Below are 14,377 nucleotides of genomic sequence, written 5' to 3' on the forward strand. Positions count from 1 at the left end.
ATGTTTGGGTGCAGTTATATGAAGTAAGCAGCAGTGAGAAAGCTCAAGTAGACAAATATTTTTCTTAAAGCGATGTTTGGATTCAATACTCTAGGATGTAACAATAAACACAGTGCAAGAATGGAATAAAATGAGAAATAAATGGGAACACAGGCAATTCAGAAGTATTCCCTGAAATATACAGAGCTGCATACGGGGAACATGGATTTATTGTAACAGTGATAGCTCGAGAAAGATGCGGGATTTTACCAGAATTTGTCAGAGGCTTTTCAGTAAGTATTTCATCATTAGAAAAATATCCCAAAACCTCTTGTGGGAGAAAGTGAGAGAACTGGTTGAAATTTTCAAAGAAATTCATTTGAAAAATGTTTTGAAACTGGTAGTTTATTATCATTGTTTCAAAATGAAAAAAAAAAATTGAAACTGGAGGGTTGGGCGAGTTTTTACTGTGAGCTAAACTGACAGTTTAACTTTCAGTAAAAAGAAATGTGTTCAGACATTTGTGAACATAGCTTGACAAAGATGAAAATATTCAAATTTTGATTCGCAAGTATCTGGGATGGACTCTTCATTTCTGGACTTGAGATAAGAACAAACCATTTTTTACACCATAAACTTACTGATGGGAGTTAAAAAAGGGGGGGGAGGGGAAAGTACGCATCTCTAGATTTTACTTTTGTAGATCTATTTATACACACAAACTGGGATTCTTTCCAAATCTACTTTGCAAAATCCCAAGCTTCAAGGTCATACAACTAGAGGCTCTTCACAGAACGGCCACGTCCCTACCTCCTAATCCCTCCAGGATGCTGTCAATTCTAAATGTAAACTAGTTCACAAAAAGTATAAAAAGATAAACATTTGCTGTACAAGTGACATGCCATTTAATAGTTGGTTTCCTTCTGTTTTATTGCAGAAACCGTGTTTACCTTCCAGAGAGACCTTAACTGCAAATGAAGGTAAACTGCCTCCACTACTGTGGAAAAAGTTGACATTTATCAGAATTTAACTTTCTTTTTATTAAAAACATGAAACAAACACCACCACATTCAATTTATTCTAGGTTTTTGAAGGGGGTTTGGTTTTAGCAGTTTCAAACTGGATCTGGCCAGCCTTAGTTGCACTGAATATCATTGTTCTCTAAAAGCAGTCACAGTAAAACTATTGAGGTTACTGGCAGGGTAACGAACGACATAATGGACCAGCAATGTGCCATATAGTCCTCAAAGTGGAGAAGGGGGAAGGGAGGCGAAGCATGAGCGCATCGTCCTGAACGCTGCAAGAACCACCTCACATGGAGCCAACTCCTGGCAAAAGCCAGTCCCTCACACAGGCAGAAAACTCGTCTCGCCTCTGTGCAAGGCGGCAGCTCCTCCAGGCAAAAACCCAGCAGGAGCTGCTGTCTAACACAAGGGTAAGATGCAGCCAGCCAGCCGCACCTCCTCCGGCTGAGCTCTTGTAGGCAGCCGGCCCCAGCGTCCTCCCCTGTGTCACACAGCTCGCCTCTCAGAAGGCGAGTCTCCCACTGAGCTCCTGCAGGCATTCACAGCGCAGCTATTTGCCTAGAAATTTGGTGGTATGCCACTAGTTAATAAAGAAAGCGGCAGGATGGCAAGCTGCCATGTAAAGAAAAAACCCAAAAGTTGTTATAATAAAAGAAACCCTCCTTTTCAACTACTGGGACTCTCTTATCTGGGACAATAGATTTCTGAAGAAGTCTTGACTCTACAATTTGTTTTCCCAAACTACAGAAAAACCTACAGCAGCAGAACGACGACGAGGTTCCAGCCAAGAGCTTCTGCTTCCACCTCTTCCAAGTGGTGCCCAAAAGTAAAATCCCTTTTCATCATCTTTTGAATATTTCAATGCAGCAGCTCCTACCGCTCGGTCTGAACCCAGCTGTGAGAAGTTCAAAGGGGAGCACTGTTTTCTCTGTAGCCTTCTGTTGCTTTTTGAAAGTCATTTCTTGAAGCCTCACAGTAGCAAAAAATAAAACATGGCAAATGCATCCAAATATAGAACCACCACCAAAAAGCATGGGAGGATATAATCTCTAATTAGGTGATGGAGATTTAAACCAGATGTTTAAATTCCTAATTGTCAGTACTGGTGGGATATGATTTTTTTTTTAAACACCTGTATCTGGCCCTTATTTCTCAATGGACAAATGGGTGTGATGGAACACATTCTACCACTGCATGCTTCAAATACACAATTTTAATATTTTCAGAACTGGCTATATGTCCTCAGACCTTTCTGTAATCTCTTGATATTTATTTCAGGCCTTTGCTCCAAAAGTCCTCAATTCTGCCAAGTAAGTATAATTCAGATTTTGAATTAAAATGTGATTAACTTGTAATTTCAAATTAATCTTTGGATTAAGATTATTTCAAGATGCCATGCATATTCATTAGTTTGGAATTAACATTTGTCTCTGTAATGCATTCAAAGAGAAGATCAAGTATCCAGGGGCTTAGCTCAGCTAGTAAAATTAAGGGAGTATGTGAGGGTTATTGTATAAATCGACGGAAATTGGGTGCTTAACTCCCACTTGTGACTACTGGAAATTTCTACCAAAGGCAGTTTGGGTCAGTTCCCATCATAATAAAGATTCCATCAGTCTTCCTTGCCATGGAAGAACCCTGAATATGACATTTCTGGGCTGTTCCAGGCTTCTGTTGCCTAGAAGCCAGACAGATTATTAGTGCATCCAGCAATTTATTCTTTCTTTACGGGGAGGGGAAGAAGGTATTTTTATAATGGCAAATGCTAAAGCTCTTCTGTAAGTAATACTTTCAAAGAGGGACTTTGTTTCAGTTCACAGCTAAAAACAAATTAGGTAATATGTATATAAACTCTCTTTGCACAGAAGTGTAAATTAGATCTAATATTTTTCTAGTCTCTTGTTAGCAGACATTTGTCTGACCTTCCTACAAGCCCTTTCCTGCACATAATTCAGTCTGAACATATCTTTCAGACTGTAAATGGATGATGAGAATTACACATAGGAATCTTCATGTGGTGTAGCTTAAACTTAGATGCTGTTATTAGTACTTCTCTCAATTTCCTGGAAATGTCTGCTTGATGTATGTTGCAATTATATCTCCTATGCTGTGGAAGTATAATAATGGTTCATATTCATACAATAGACTGATGCTCCCAAGTTTGTCTGCTCCTGTCGCACAACTGATGTGCTTCAACTTGCAACATAAATTCTTACTAATCCCAAAAGTGTAACTATTCTTCAGGGTCATCTGGTGCTAAATGATGCTCTGATTAGTAAACTTTAACACACTCTTATTCTGTGCCAGGTCCAATAACAACTTAATCACAGATACCATTGGTCCCAATCACTAATGTCCCTTCAGCATAACCTGCCATCTCTTCCTTGTCACTGTGCAAGCCTCGTGCTAACTTGCATCTTCTTCATAAAAAGTACTAATTTCCCATATGGCACAGTATCAAATGCTCTATTGAGGTCCAGAGTAAGTAGAGTACCATAATTCCCCCTTTGTAGAACTCTGTTTATGAAAGGGCTATAACATTTTATCTACTTGGGTAAGTTTCAGATTTTCTCTTGCTAGTTGTACCTTTACCTCCAGATCTTAATGTTCTTTCCGTCAAATTCTCTTCTAAGGCCCTGTGTTCTGTGGAGTCAGACAAAAAGGCCTGTAGTTGTTCAGGTCACTTTCTCCACTTTAAGTATAGCAATTATGTTTGGTATTCTTTAATCATATGGTACCACCCTAACTTGAAATTTATTTAAAATAATTGTTGCCAGCCCTGTAACTTCATGTGCCAGTTTTTAAAATTTCTGGGATAAAGATTATCTGGGCCCACCAGTTCAATTGTACTAAGCTATTTGAGTTTTGCTTCCAATTTGGCTGTGGAAATTTCCATTTCTGTACCAGAACTACTATTGGTTTAGTACCTGGATTATTTTTAAAATCAATAAAATTCTTACTGCAGACAGCCCCATTTCTCTTTCCTTTTTACACAGCTAAGGAATCTCTTATTACTTACTTTCGTTTCCTTTTGTAAAGTCTAATTCAGGCTGAATTCTGGTAACTCTTACTTTATTCATGCAACGTACTTTTCAGCTGTAGCTTTTGCAGCTGGTCTGTCAAAATTTGACAGAAAAACCAAAATTCTTAATATTGAATAGCCTTCATCAGGTGATTATTCATTCATTGAGAGCTGGAACTGCTCCTTACAATGTCTCCCCTGTACTTGGTATGCAGCTTCCAGACAGTTGCATCTTTACTACAAAAGAAGTTCTAAACCTACTTCACGCAGGTGTCTTTGAGCTCTCCAGTCCAATTGAATTTTTTAATTCTGAATCACTGTATGACCTCCTCTGTAACATTCTTATCGCTTTCTGAAACCAAAATCTAAATCAGAATTATATTAGTGAAGATTTGATAAAGCAGTCTGCAAAGTATCATGTCGAGGAGTGCTAACAATCCTAGTACCACTTTTTTCCCCCAATAAGTAAAACAACCAGGAAATAAAACCTCCCATAATAACAGAGTAAGTAACACTCATCTTTCTGCAATCATCTTCTCTAGTATAATGATATTGATCTGTACCCAACTCTGATCACAAGTACCTATAGCAGACACCTGTACTATCTTTGACCAATATTCTATTTTACCAGAAAACAACTATCTATACTTATTTCCCATATTTCTATCATATCATTACTATGCAACACTACTCACTCATTTCCCTTCTAATTTCTTAAACTGACATCTGTATTTCAGCCCTAATAGCTATTTTCTACTATGCTTTGTTATTACAATTATAATTAAGCTTCATAATCTTTTCTACTAGTTCTGCTTCTCTAATTAGCTGCCTAGACTTCTTGCACACATATACAAACACTTCAGTTGGACTAAATCAGTGAAAAATTATCTCTGAGTGACATTTGTTTTCCTGACTCCCTCACCTATATGACTACTTCTCACACTGGACTTGAGTGCTTTTTGTGTTGTGTTCCTGCGTTTTCTTTATCTATTGCTACATTGATTCACTTGGGGGGGGGTATTCTTGCATTTTAAGTCTAGCTCTGGCTATTAACCAAGTTGTTAACCAAACTGTTATTAATGAAACTGTTTCTCTCTTTATAAGCAAGGCTCCTCTTTTGAGCAGGCAAGTGTCCCAGGCACTTATATAGGGCCCATCCATTTGCAGTAGATAGCTTTCCTGAGTTATACCAAAGATCAAGCATTTCCAGATCTTCCAAAGTCCTTGTAACAAATCAATCACTTACAGCATAACAAACATGCTTTGAAAACTTATATATGTTGTTCTTTCTCTTTACTAGAAGTGCCAGAAGCTGCAAACCGTTCTCTGGGTACTTCCCCTCACAGCAGCATTTCATCTATTTCAAGTACTGCAGACCAGGTATAACATTAGCTGAATTCACGTTACAGAAATCTTCTTATCCTTTACTTTAAAGCAGTATTTCCACTCCTATCCCCTTTCTAAATAAAAATCATACTCCTTTTGTGGAGGGCATCCATGTCCCCTTTTGCAGTGAAGATTCTGTAGCACAAATAATCCGAATGTTAGCTTTCATACAAAAAACATGTAGAACATATAGCATAGGAGAGCTTTAACAAACTGTAGAAAAATATGTAAATAGCATTATACCAAACCTTGGCACTCTACCAGTCACTTCAAACAAAACCCAAAAAAGCTTCTTAGTTTCAGGTCTTCCTGACTCCCCAGTTCATAACACTTCGACATCATTTGAAACAAGGAAATCTGTGGTGATGTACTTAAGTCTAGTCTTTGATATAGATGGCTACAGAGAGTTTTTAATTGCCTACTTCTTTCTAATTTATAGTTGTATATACTGTGTCCTGGAAAAAAAAAAAAATGTGCCAAGCAGTTACAGTGAAGCCATCTGCAGCTATTAGCGTTAGCCTGCACTGACGTGATGTGCTAAGAAATCCCAGAAATTTGTAGAAGGAAACAGGGATGCTCTGCTGACTGGCCCAACACAGCAGGATGCAGAGGGTAAAATCACTTTTATGAACACTGCCCCATTTATTGTGGTTTGGGGTGTCAGCAAAATTTTAAGAACCAAGAAGAAAGTCACTGCTGCCCCTCTCAGAGGACACTGTGATGCCTCCCCCTGCATGTTTCAGTCTCTCCCAAGTCCTACTCCTTTCTGTTCCTTTAAACAGACCTCTTCTCATTACAGTTAATGCTGTCAGTTTTAAGACAAATTCTTTTTTCTGTTTTGTTGCAACATTAAGCTTTGAATAATCTAAGCAAATACAAAGTTATTTTCATTTCAGTGCTATTCCACTTACTCTCATTTTGGATGAAGGGATACTACAAAATGCAGGAAGCCATTCTTGTTAGCCTAGTAGTCACAAACAAGGTAAAAATAGTTCTGTTGAGTGCAAGACAAAGGCTCTATTGTGCAGAGCCAATAACATTAAATGTTCTAAAGCCTGACATGACAAAGGTAATACAACAGTGAAGAACACAAAGGACTTGAAGTTCTGGAAAAATTTTAACAGTATGTCATACTGGATATTTATTATTAAAAAAATAGCTTTCAAATAAGCAGTCCAGCAGACACTAAATAAACAGCTTGTAGCAATTACATTTGCAGCTTTTATGTACAGCCATGGGCAAAACCAGAATTAATAAAAAATCCATTTTGGTTAAAAAAAAAATATATATTAACTCTTAGTTAGTGTTATTTTCCCACCAATTGGGTACAGTGGTATCATTTGCTGTAGCATCCTGCACAATACAGGTGCTCACAGACATGATTCATGCCCATAAGGTTCATTGTTTGTTTGGTTCCCTTCCAAACTTTGGCAGCAGCTCTCTGCTTCCAGATTATAAACCACAGATAGTGCTAGAAGAAAGGTCTGGGGGCACTTGAGTCCTTGTTCTGTTGAACAAAGGTTGGTTTACTGGACTCATTCTCCAAGTGGCTCAGTACCTTGCATACTTTCAATTCCTTTCCATCCTGTCTTTTTTCCAATAAATAGCGTGACTGGAGAAATACATGGAAGAACTTTGGAGGTAAAGTTTTATGTTATGGCTTGAGCCAATCCCAGAATTTAGTGCAATGCCCCCAAAATGCAGGCTCCTCGCTGTCAACTCCCCTGCCAGCTACAGGCTTCTCTGGTGTTCCTCTGATCCTGCAGTGGGCTGAGCCAACTCATTAAACTCACAGAAAACCAACCTGGCATTCAAACACAAAGCAAGACAAAAGAAAAAAGGCAACAAATATTGTTTTTTTCTGTGAGATTACTAAAGTGAATTATCTCCCCGTCAGATCAGATGAGCAACAAAATGAGCACAGAGGATAAGCCAAGACATTCCCTTTTTGGCAGCGATAAGCCAGCTAGACCAGCTCAGCCATAATGTGCAACTTCATCTTTAATCTGTTTTGTACAGAGGTGACCAAAGCTTGTGTGAAAATGAATTCTATCATTAAGCTTGTTACTGTACTGAGCAAAACTGTTCAAATGACCGGGAAGGTTAATACCCAGAAGTATTTGTTAGGAAGTACTCTCAGCACTATTTCTATAGCCTCTCCACTCACTTGAGTTAGCTTTTGCATCAACCTCCTCAGCAAGACCTCACTTTTTGTGATTGCTGGTTTTATAACCTGCTAATCTTCTAGCTATTGAAGTCTGATAATGCATAGGTCTCATGTTGCTTCTAATCCCTCATCCTGTCCTTCCCTTGAGTATCATTTCTTTTCATGCTTCTCTAAAATCCCCCATACCTTTCCGCTAACTCCACTCCTGTTCCCAAATGTACACTCAATCCTGCATCGTCTTACTACCCAGTTTTCTACCACTTCTTCTCTTAATCAAATTATAATCTTGTACCACTTGCTCCCAACTGGCCTCACATCTTTTTTCATCTTTGCACTTCCTTTGCTATAAGAGCTTTTATCTTCTAAAACAGAATCTACTTCTCTTTAGGGTGCCAATTTTTCTACCTTGTATCTTCAGGTCTGCACCTATGCCCCCATCCGTGAACTCCTTTTTCCCATGTTTTCCACTGGAAGAACAGGTTAAGTTCATTTACTGTACAGAACACTGCCAAGCATTTAACAGAATGGAGAGAAGAAGGATAATCTTGGTGAGGTGTTCACAGGGAATAACACGCGGAAATGAAGCACCCAAGAGATACTTTATAAAATATAAGCCGCTCTTGTATTCTGTCACAGATTTAATCCTTCTCCACAGTAAACATGGTTTTGTGCCTTTTAGATAAGAGCACTGTTTCAAATGTAAGGATATATTCAGACTCAGTCCAACAGAGAACCGGAACTGAATCCATATCTCATATCTCAGGTGAAAGCACTGGGGGCTGAACTGCTGTATTAGTAGAGGAAAGACATTAATTATTCCTCTGTTTTGTGGGACTCTATCCATTTGTCCTTATTTAATAACAACAAAAAGCAAAAGATGCACTTATCCAATCTCCATGCTATCCAGATGGAGGCAATCGTGATCATGTTCACAAATAGCATTAGGTATATGGGAAACTTCATTCCCAGAGCTTAGATGCCTACCAAATCTGGACATTTCATTGGCTAGCCCACAGCTGAGCAGCATTTAAATTGTTAATGGTCAATTTATTCCTCAACATTTCCTGGATATCCTCTTTAAATTCTACTAGAATAGCTTCCTGCTTTAAAAATGCCAAACTATCCTCCAGTTGAACCTGGCCACTTTCCTCAGGGTATCCTTCTCGCTTCTGTCATGTATCAGCCTTCTATCACACATCTGTTACCACTGTTTTGACACACTAGTTTTTCTTTGTCCTACCTCTATCCAACAAAAACAGTGAGCTCCTGGCAAAGAATTTTCTAAATTCTGTGTTTTCTAAAGTGTTCTGCATTTGAGTTCTTCACAGCTGTCATTATTTAGTAGTAACTCCCCTACAGGCCATATTCTTTATTATTATCATTATTATTTTACAGGTGAAACTGTTTCTTTCTTTCTAGGATGCTGGTGTTCATAGTAAAGCATGGTATGCTGCTACCTGTGATAGGAAAACGGCAGAAGATGCATTGTACCGATTAAACAAGGTAGGTCATTTTTAAAGAATGTCTATTTTATGAAAAAACTTAAAATAAAAAAATCAAAAGACAACCAGAAATATTCTAAGAACATCAGTTGTATTCTGAACAGCTCAGAATACTGTGCCATGCAAATACTGTCAAACATGAAATCATTGTGGTGAAACTATTTAACTATGGTTTCCATCCCAAGACAAAGTTGTATTAGTATAACTCAAAGACTGGTGCACTGCAGAGAAAGCTATTACAGACCAGAGAGCTGAGGAAGACCTGGTAGCTCACGTGCATCCATTAAAATGGAAGGCAAAGCCCCATGACTTTTAAATGATCACCACTGTCCAATGGCTCATGAAAAAACAGCTACTATTTGGAAAGGCTGATGCTGCTATGCATTTTGAAATAGCAGCACTATGCATTTAGGTATTTGGAGAATTTGAGTTCTCTCAACTATTCTGTGTACAAAAGCTAGTGTCACAGAAGGGAATAGTAACAGGTAGAGTTGCATCCACAGCATCAGGTACATTTCCACTCTTGCCGAACTCCACAAAGCACGATAAAGGGGCAGAGCACTGGGGTTATCACCAGTGTAGGCTACTGCTAGCTAGTGAGCACTGGGCTACGTTGTCAGTAGCTGTAGGTGCTCGTCTTTATCAGAGTGCTTTTTACAGCTCTGGAGGAACAGTATCTCCACCTCTCACTGCGTTCTTGCCTACCTACTGCCACTCACAGTAACTTCATTTCCTAATAATCTGTGGACCCCAACAGGCTGCTGCCACTGTGTGTTTATTTCTTCTTTCTCTCTCTGGTTGAGAGAGAGCAGGTGGCAGCAAAGATGACTCTTAAATGACACCTTTGTAAGCTACTGTTAGATAGCAGGAATACATGCTACTTCTCATCTGCTGCTGTACGCTTTTTCTAATGGGAGAAAAGGGTATAATGCTAATATAGGTGAAAATATTAAGCTAAAACAAAACTAAGTTGTTGGAAAAAATAAGCTGAATACACTTGCTACTTTTCTCTCTTTAGGATGGATCTTTTCTAATAAGAAAGAGTTCTGGACAGGATTCACGGCAACCATACACACTGGTTGTGTTTTACAACAGAAGAGTATACAACATTCCTATACGATTTATTGAATCAACAAGACAATATGCACTGGGCAGAGAAAAAAATGGTGAAGAGGTGAGATGATGGGGGGGGGGGGGGGCCGTGTCCTAACAGTTTTCAGTTATATACCTTTAATAAGCAACAATTAAGATATATTGCACTATGACCAAAAGGATTCTTCATGTATCGAGATTAAGGTATACCCTATGTAATTACTGATTTATCAAGCTAGAGAAACCAGTGTAACATCAGCTCCTGCATACTGTGAGTAATTGAAATCACAGATTGTTTAAAACATAATCATAGAACTGTTTTGAAAAGTTATCAGGATCAGAGCGGCAGCTGCTTAGATAAATTCTCCAGCTGTTTATAGTCCTCCATTCACCTTCTACCTAAGACTCTAGTTAAAGTTTCTTGGAAAACCGTAAAGGAAGAACAGCCATGCTCAAAAAAAAAAAAAAACCAACCAAAAAAACCCCCCCACCAAACCAAAACACCACTCTATCAAAAATGAGAACGACAGTACTTTTAATCCTATCTTCATATAAAGAAAATGTTAAACTCTCATTCTGGAGTGCAAAAATCACTGGTTGGCTATTATACCACACAGATACTCTGACAGCAAAACAGGAACCCAAATACCAAGAAAAACTGTTTGTTATTGCTGCATAGAGTAGGCTTTTCAGGGATGTGAAATAGGTTTGCCTTAGCCTAATGATCTGCCTCCCACACAATGGTTTTGAGGTTACAGAATAAATAATAGCCTCAAGCTCATCTGGCCTTCAACAAAGGGTCAAAAATGACCTCAGGAGAAGAAGAGAAAGAGAGTCCAAAAAATCTGTATTTGACCAAAAGGAAAAGCAACAGACCTAGCAGATTCTGGATATTGATTTACAGTGACAAACGTTAAAATTGCATAACTAAAACAGTTCTCATTGGCTGTCTGTACCATATTATTCCTGGAGATCACCTTCCCTCTAACTGAGGTGGCTGAACCAGAGATGAAGCAGCTTCCAAACTGCCACAGTCTGCAGCCTGGTATACATTAAGGTAAACTGAAAGCAGTGTCATTTTAATATGCCGTGTAACAACCACTGTGGTTCAGTTTGTGCAGGTGGCAATCACAAATGGAAAGGAGCATGAGATGAGACAGCTAGTGGCCATAGTATCTTCTGTTGTCCAAATTTAATCTGTTTATGACTAGAATCAGGACTAGGAGCAGGATCAGTGCTCTTACTAAAAGGCAGAGCATCTCACTTGGTAACAGTCATAGCTCCACTCTCTTCAATGGTGGGAGAAGCAAAGAGAAAAAGATGATGCAGTGATTACTGTCAATATTAGAGCATTAAAGGAAGCCAGCACTAATTAATTTTTGTTTTCTTTATCCAGCGCTTTGACAGTGTTGCTGAAATAGTAGAGAATCATCAGCACACCTCCCTGGTTCTAATTGACAGCCAAAACAACACAAAAGACTCAACGAAACTGAAACACATTGTAAGAGTTTCTTAATCAAACCGAACTGCTAACATGAAGACTTTTGTAATCATTTCTTCCAACATCCCAAAACATGTGGATCAGGTATTAAAAGAAGAAAATCCAAAATTATGGAAAATACTCTTTAAGAGCACCTAGTAAGAGATGCAGTTCATAAAGTTCAACCCCCATGTCACTTTTGTCGAAAAAGCACTCGTATTTAACACAAGAAGCCAAAGCAGATATACTTTCGTCTGTGATTCCCATCTGTGACAACGTGGGTATTCAGTCACGTGAAGAACAACTGCATACCACAGCCTGGTCCTTTGACTGCTATTTAAATATAGATTTCCTGTAGAACATTCTCGCTTTAAAAATGAGAATACCCACAGTGATCTACTCTTTCCATTTGTACATTTACCACAGATCACTGCTTTCAGCAATTTCTTTGTAAAGCTCCAGAAGTTAGAGCAACTCAAGCTAATGTACCACTGTGTACAAGCTGAAAATAGGACTGTACTTCATGTGATTAGTGGCAATAAAGCTGTCTGAATGTTTTAGATTAATGGACATGTGTTGTCCTTTTCCTTGGCTTTACTCTGTTTCATTAACATTTTTGTTTGTATTTTCAAATGTGCAAATAAAATTAAAAATACTGTAAAGTCAATAGTGTATGGAAGCATTGCTGGATCGCGTTTCTTAGCATCCTTACAGCAAGACAGCATCAATTCACTGTCATTGGTGTTTTAATGTATATAGTTGTATGTGCTCCTTTGCAAGTTCTGTTGTTACGAAAACTATCACGCTCTACAGCTTTAGCATATATATAGCTCTCAAATCTTTTGTCTTCAAATTGCCTTCTGTTGGTGACCCAAGCACATTGCTTCATTGCTAAACCAACTACCCACTCAATTCTTGCAGAATTACTGTTTACAGATACACACACAAAAAAAAACCTCTCTTTTTTTCAAGCCTGTTCTATCACAGTGGTTTACTTGTATTATTGTGAACAAAGTAATTTCCACAAATGTTAAAGTGGTGAAAATTAAATTGATGAATGTATAAATTGCACCAATGAAAAACTTTTAGGAACAGTTGTTAATTAGTTCTAGAGGTGTTTGATTTCACTGGACCTGAAAACTCAACCACCTAAAGGTATTTTTCCAAAACTGACACTCTATACACACATGCTTTGTTCTTTTTGTTCCAGATTAGGCAGTGTTCTCTAGGACTATCTGCAAAGCATTTAAGGCAAGATTGGGCCAAGACTTGCAAAGTCTCAGCAAGTCACTTAAAGCTATGTTGTAGCTGTATTCTGCAACTACTTCCTTGTGGTTTTGATCAATTACTTCTACAAGTAATGCACCTGTCTTCTAGAAAGGAACTGCTTACTGGTATGTTCAGCACATGGCTACCTACCTTGCTGCGTCTTGTTTCTTCCCTCTGCAACACAGATAATACTTACGCCAGATGTGAAGCAAATGAGACCATGGCAAGTAAGAAACAATGCACACAGGCTTTACACAAGTCTGCCTGTGACAGAAGCTGTTCACAGTACTACATAAATGCTATGTTTAGTATGTTGTTCAGTTGGTATTAATTAGTATTGTACTAATACTACACTTAGTACTAGTGCGATGTTTAGAACATCAGGATTGCCAAGTCAAGGCCTCAAAATTAACAAGTCATTAGTCTCTGCAAGCTTAACTTAATCCTATATGTGTACTCTGATATTATTTAGTTACATGAAACATCACTTAGGTTACTATTTCAAGCAGTACTCACAATGGAAAATACTCTGAAAAAGCAGCCATTCAATATTTAGCTTTCTCTGCATTCATGTAGAATCCTTGCCTTATTCACTCATGTACTGCGCAGTATTTAAACTTCGTTCTTAACACAACTGTCTGTTTCTTGTTAACCTTTATATGCTGCTCCTTGCAAAAGTGTCTAGGTCCTTCAAACATTTCTTTCTGAGTTAAATGTGTAGTATCACCATCATTCTAGAACTGGGGAAGAAAAAAGGCATGAAAAAGTGAAACTCAAGTGTAGCTATTGGCTTCCATGTAAGAGACTAAGTATCTTTTTTTTTTAAGGTAATTAGCAATACTGAGCCCTTTCAATACTGAAAGCACTGCTACTCCTGCCCCTCAGCTCTAAGTGCTCGGCATTACATTTAACTTTGTGGCTGATCTACAAATAACAAATATGCTCTAGATAAACATTCAACTACTTCATCCCCAAACCCTTCTTTTCTTTTTAGCTGTGTTCTACATCATTACAGGGGTACCGTACGGTTTCAACAACAAAATGAGGCAGGGATTTCATAGAATCATTTAGGTTGGAAAAGACCTTTAAGATCATCAAGTCCAACCATTAACCTAGCACTACCAAGCCCACCACTAAACCATGTCCCTAAGCACCACATCCACACATCTTTTAAACACCTCCAGGGATGGCGGCTCCACCACTTCCCTGGGCAGTCTGTTCCAATGCCTGACAACCCTTTCAGTGAAGAAACTTTTCCTTATGTCCAATCTAAACCTCCCGTGGAGCAACTTGAGGCCGTTTCCTCTCGTCCTATCACTTGTTACTTGGGAGAAGAGACCAACACCCACCTCGCTAAAACCTCCTTTCAGGTAGTTGTAGAGAGCAATGAGGTCTCCCCTCAGCCTCCCTTTCTCCAGGCTAAACAACCCCAGTTCCCTCAGCTGCTCCTCATAA

General features: G+C 38.6%; 1 protein-coding gene across 1 annotated transcript in view; it reads left to right on the forward strand.

Annotated features, from left to right (window-relative positions):
* The window catches only part of BLNK (B-cell linker), a 51,980-nt gene extending 39,660 nt beyond the window's left edge, over positions 1-12,320 (forward strand). The window contains exons 17-23 of the mRNA XM_009323261.1: positions 917-959; positions 1,752-1,830; positions 2,283-2,314; positions 5,327-5,406; positions 8,999-9,082; positions 10,100-10,255; positions 11,570-12,320. Of these exons, the coding sequence (XP_009321536.1) occupies positions 917-959; positions 1,752-1,830; positions 2,283-2,314; positions 5,327-5,406; positions 8,999-9,082; positions 10,100-10,255; positions 11,570-11,689 (594 nt within the window). The 3' untranslated portion in view covers positions 11,690-12,320. The remainder of the gene's footprint in view (positions 1-916; positions 960-1,751; positions 1,831-2,282; positions 2,315-5,326; positions 5,407-8,998; positions 9,083-10,099; positions 10,256-11,569) is intronic.
* The last annotated feature ends 2,057 nt before the right edge of the window (positions 12,321-14,377 follow it).

The sequence above is a fragment of the Pygoscelis adeliae genome, unplaced genomic scaffold (genome assembly GCF_000699105.1).
Source record: "Pygoscelis adeliae isolate BGI_AS28 unplaced genomic scaffold, ASM69910v1 Scaffold294, whole genome shotgun sequence".
Taxonomy (NCBI): Eukaryota; Metazoa; Chordata; class Aves; order Sphenisciformes; family Spheniscidae; genus Pygoscelis; species Pygoscelis adeliae.